This window comes from Mauremys reevesii, linkage group 15 (genome assembly GCF_016161935.1).
Source record: "Mauremys reevesii isolate NIE-2019 linkage group 15, ASM1616193v1, whole genome shotgun sequence".
Taxonomy (NCBI): Eukaryota; Metazoa; Chordata; order Testudines; family Geoemydidae; genus Mauremys; species Mauremys reevesii.
Window position 1 is genome coordinate 7,170,024 of NC_052637.1, and position 5,071 is coordinate 7,175,094.

The window sequence follows — 5,071 nt, forward strand, 5'->3', positions numbered from 1 at the left end:
CCCAGGCCAGTGCTCTATCCACTAGGTAACGCTGTTTCCCTCTCAGAGGCTGATGCTGCCTTAACAGAGGTGGGAAATCCAGACTGCCAACAAAAGGCCCTGTGGGAATCAGTCTCTGCTAATGGTGCTGTCTGAATGCACCGGGGGCAGGGAGAAGGGGCAGAGGGGGTGAGTGATGAGGCAGCACCTCTCTACCCCTGTGCTCTCCCTCACCTCTTATCCCATGAGCCCCAAACACTCGATAGCCCAGCACCCAGCTCCCCCTGCTTCCCAGCTACTCCAGCCCCAGCCATTCAATCCCCAGTGTCCTCCCCAGAACCCATTGCCCTGGTCCCTTAACCTTTGATCCCCCAGAACCCAGTGCCCTGGTCCCTTAACCTTTGATCCCCCAGAGCCCAGAGGGATTTGGAGAGAGGAGGAGTTACCAGCCCCCAGGGACACTTGCCCTGCAGGGAACAGCTCCAGGTCAGCGGGGGAGCCCAGTCCAGGGGCTGGTGGAAGATGTGGGGGTGGGGACAGGGGTCTAGAGCAGGGGTCGGCAACCTTTCAGAAGTGCTGTGCCGAGTCTTCATTTATTCACTTTAATTTAAGGGTCTGTGTGCCAGTCATACATTTTAACGTTTTTAGAGGATGTCTTTCTATAAGTCTATAATATATAACTGAACTATTGTTGTATGTAAAGTAAATAAGGTTTTTTAAATGTTCAAGAAACTTCTTTTTAAATTAAATTAAAATGCAGAGCCTCCCGGATCAGTGGCCAGGACCCGAGCAGTGTGAGTGCCACTGAAAATCAGCTCGCGTGCCGCCTTCGGCACATGTGCCATAGGTTGCCTACCCCTGGTCTAGAGTGAAGGTGGGGCCTGGCCCAAGTGTCTTTCTCCTCATCTCCATGGCAGGGGGATCCCGGCTGGGAGGGGAAGGGAGAGGGGGGAACTTCAGCCAGGCAGAGGGAGCGGCTGGAGGAGTTTCTCTCTCTCCCTTTCCCCACCTGTGGCTCATCAGCTCAGCAGCCAGGGCTGCAGCAGGGAGGAGGGACTGATCAAGGCTTCTCCTCTGCCTGGGGTTTGTGGAGACCAGGCAGAGCCAGAGGATCCCAGACCAGTTGATGCTCAGCTGCTGCTGGATCATCGCCCCAGCGATGCGCAGCTGGATCCTTGGGAGCCAAATGCCCCTGATGTGTGTGGGAACGAGGAAATGGGTTTGTCACCACGGCCAGCCCCAGTCAGGGCCCTGAGAGAATTTCCCCCCTGCGTGGAGGAGTCTCTGATGTCCAGTATGGTGTTAGCTCCACTTGGAGCATTTTCCACATTGAGAACAACTCAGAGGTTTCTTCCCTGTGCGGATGCCTGATCCCAAATGAACCTTCCCCCACATCAAGGTGTCTCTGTTGTGTGGGTCACAGATGTGTAAAGTAAATTGAACCTTTTCCTGTCAAGCTATTTCTGGGTTCTCTCCTCCCTGTGTATTCTCTGATGATTGGTGAGCGCTGAGCTCCTACTGAAGCTTTCCGCACACTCAAGGCATTTATAAGGTCTCTCTCCCGTGTGGATTCTCCCATGTTTAATAAGGTATGAGCGCAGACAGAACGTTTTCCCACAGTCCAAGCATTTATGAGGTTTCTCTCCTGTGTGGGTTTTCTCATGTGCTTTAAGGTTTGATTTGAAACGGAAAGTTTTCCCACAGTCCAAGCATTCATGCGGTTTCTCTCCTGTGTGGGTTTTCTGATGTGTAGTAAGGGTTGATTTCAAATTGAAACTTGTCCCACACTCAGGGCATTTATAGGGTTTTTCTCCTGTGTGGATTCTCCTATGATTAGTAAGGGCTGAACTTGCGATAAAACCTTTCCCACACTCATGGCATTTATAGGGTCTCTCTCCTGTGTGGGTCCTCTCATGAGTTAGAAGTGCTGAGCTCTGACTAAAACTTTTCCCACACTCATGGCATTCATAGGGTCTCTCTCCAGTGTGGGTTCTCTCATGTGCAATAAGTGTTGCACTCTGACTAAAACCTTTCCCACACTCAAGGCATTTATAAGGTCTCTCTCCTGTGTGGGTTCGCTGATGTGTAATAAGCGTTGCACTCTGACTAAAACTGTTCCCACACTCACAGCATTGAAAGGGTCTCTCTCCTGTGTGCACTCTCTGGTGTATAATAAATTGTGACTTCTGAATTAAGATTTTTCCAGAGTCCACGCATTTATAAGGCTTCTCTCCTGTGTCAGTTTTCTGATGTGTAAGAAGGTTTCCACTGAAACGGAATCTTTTCCCACAGTCAAGGCATTTGCAGGGTTTCTCTTCATTGTGACTTGTCTGCCGGACTGTGGTTTCCTTGGGATCCTTCCATCCTCTGCCACGTTGAATTGATTTGTTCAGTTTCTTCCCGGGATGGTTTCCCAGCTGCGTCTCTGATCTGTGTTGATCTCCCCAGGCATTTCCCTGCTCCAAGTGCTGGGAAAAATTCCCTTCTGTTCTTCTCATAAACCTCTCCTGCGGTTCCACTTGCTCAGGACCTTCCTGCTGCTGATTCTCCTCCTTGTTCTCACTCACTGTCCTATCACCTGCCGGGAGAGAGAGAAGCCAGACAGGAGTCACTGCCTGTGCCGGGGAGAAAGGACAGAAAGGGGAATAGCAAAGAGGGAAAACACAACACAATGACTGTTGGGGAGCTGGAGACATTGGATTCTGCCTCCACATCCCACCCCAACACTCCCAGGGAAGGAAAATGAGGTAGGAAATTCCCGACAGCTAACAGGATGGGTGGGAAGCCGTGACTGATCTTTGCTTTGATGCTACAACACCTGCTGACTGCAGCTCTGACCTAGGTGAGATGGGGCAGAACTGAGGGCTCTTAGTCACAGAAAGTTTTTGGTACTCCCAGCTTTTTCCTTCACTTGCCAGATGTTTATCTGTTTCCCTCATTCCTCACCTGTGCGGGTGCCTCTCGGGCTCTTCCTTTCCTCGGTGGCTTGTAGATCCGGGACCCACGGCTCTTCCCCTCTTTCCAGCAGGGCGATCAGATCAGGTTTGGGAACGGGGAATCCTGCTGAGCAGTGAAATTAGGCAAGGTCAGGGCTCATGGAGTCTTGGTAGAGTATTTGTTACGTGGAATATTCCCTCAGTTTAACCTGACCCTACATGGAACTGTGGTAACTCAGACCCCTTGGGAGCAGCAGACATCTGAGGTCGCAGATTTGTTGTCACTCCCTCACTAGGAGGTCTCAGGGTAGATGCTCTCTGTGGACCCACAGCTCAGCTCGGGTGTTAAACACCTGCCTATTTCCAAGCCTGCAGAATGGAGAGCCCTCCCCATGGGTGGAGCTAGTTCCAGGAAGGAAGGTGAATGGTGTGTGAAGGAGAAATAATACAGACAGGGCAATACCCTGCTCCTGGCCCCTTGAAAGTTGGAGAGATGGGGATGAATTAGCCTGTGCATTAGGTTTCTGTATCCCCTGTTCGCTAGAATGGGGTGTGGAGATAAAGGGTCTCTCACACTGGAGCTGTGGATTATGCGACCCTCCCACTCCAAACTAACTCACCAGGGAAAAATCTGACTAGAGTCAGATATGCAGATCCCACAGCTTCTAATAATCAAGGGGACGGGTATCGCTTACCCAGCGAGGTCACTGTCTCATAGTTCTCCTGCATGACGTCCCTGTAGAGGGCTCTCTGAGCGGGGTCCAGCAGAGCCCCCTGCCCCTGGGTGAAATACACAGCCACATCCTCGAAGGTCAGCGGCATCTGGAACAACAAGAGTCCCCCACTCAGCACCTGCTGCCCCAGCCACAATCCCACTATTCATGGCAGAGGCGGCCCAGAAAAGCAGAATCCCACCCCTACCCTGCTCAGAGCAGCCAGGAGGCTTCAGGGGGTGGGAGAAGGTGAGAGCTCTTTGTCCCCCCAGCACACGGAGCAGGGCAGGGTCTTCTCATTTACCACACGCCTGCCAACCAAAGGCTGATGCGGGAAGCAGAGCTCTGAGTCCGGGACAGGGACAGGAATCCCAACAGCTTCCCTCGTATTTCACAGCAGCCTCTGGCCAGTGGGTTCAGGGTCCAGCACTGGGAGTCTGGTCAGTTTCCCCAGCCCTGCCAGGAGACGTGTTTCCTGGTTCAGAAATGGGGGGATGTTTCCAGCATCTGCAAATGGTTCTGTTCAGAAAATCAGGCTCCAAACTGAACATGTCCCAGCAGATTTATCACACCCTGTCCCGTCCCTGCCTCCCCCTGGGTGCTTCCTCCCATCACTCCACAACAAACTCCCTGCAGCTCCCTGAAAATCCCCTACCTGAGCTGGCTCCATCACAGCCATTTCCCTTCCCTGTCCCTTGGAAGACGGAGGATCTGGAGCGAAACGTGGACGTGATTCCTCAGCCTGTCGGGGCGAGAGGGGCGATGGGGGAGGTTTCAGAAAGGGCTTGAGTCCATTTCACACCCCGATTCCCCCCAGGCTCTCTCCCTGCAGACAGACACTCTGGACTCTGCCATGCTGGGAAAACCCTCAGTCACTTTATCACCACACAAACCTGGCCCCTCCCCCCCAGCACTGAACCCCTGAGACACTTTTAATCCCCCCCAGGGACAGAGTCACTAAGACAAAGGTTAGAAAAGAGCAGAATCAAAGGAAACACTTTGGGGGGTTCCTCCTGACATTGGCCCCAAGGGCAGCACATCCCCCAGCAGCATGGGGACTAGGCAGAGACAGGAATTGGTTTCTCCTCTGTCAGCTCCTCCCCTTGTTCCCAGGAGAGTCAGTCAGCCCATGGGGTGCAGGGAATGGATCCGGGCAGGGCTGGGAGCTGGGAACCTCCCTCCCCACTTCTTTCTCCTGTTGCCCCTTTCGGTCTCACCCCTCCCCTTCCTGTCTCCTTCCCTCTCCCCCCTGCCTGGGAGAACCGGGAACTGTCCCATTCCCATGGGCGTTGGCTCTCCAGGGTGAGCCTGGCTGTGTCACTGAGGGTAGGAGCTCCAGGACCCACAGACTCATAGGGAGCCCCTCCCCTCTCCCCCTCCAGTACAAACTCACTAGGAGGTTGCTGAAAGGGGCCCTTTGTGCAGAGTCACTTTCCTGCCCTG

At 53.3% G+C, this 5,071-nt stretch overlaps 1 protein-coding gene across 1 annotated transcript; it reads right to left on the minus strand.

Annotated features, from left to right (window-relative positions):
- Nucleotides 1-783: 783 nt before the first annotated feature.
- Nucleotides 784-4,489, minus strand: LOC120383525 (zinc finger protein 501-like). The gene is made up of 4 exons (XM_039501692.1): nt 4,284-4,489; nt 3,611-3,737; nt 2,926-3,042; nt 784-2,557 (listed from the first exon to the last, which is right to left on the minus strand). Exons 1-4 carry the CDS (start codon nt 4,305-4,307, stop codon nt 1,437-1,439), a joined length of 1,389 nt encoding a protein of 462 aa, XP_039357626.1. The 5' UTR covers nt 4,308-4,489; the 3' UTR covers nt 784-1,436.
- Nucleotides 4,490-5,071: the final 582 nt, after the last annotated feature.

Excerpts from the sequence above, each read along its gene's own strand:
- LOC120383525 (XM_039501692.1), bottom strand. The coding sequence starts at position 4,307 with ATGGCTGTGATGGAGCCAGCTCAG. Across the intron at positions 3,738-4,283 it reads CTGTGATGGAGCCAGCTCAG|ATGCCGCTGACCTTCGAGGA; the intron begins GTAGGGGATTTT and ends TTGTTGTTCCAG. Across the intron at positions 2,558-2,925 it reads CCCGAGAGGCACCCGCACAG|GTGATAGGACAGTGAGTGAG; the intron begins GTGAGGAATGAG and ends CTCTCCCGGCAG.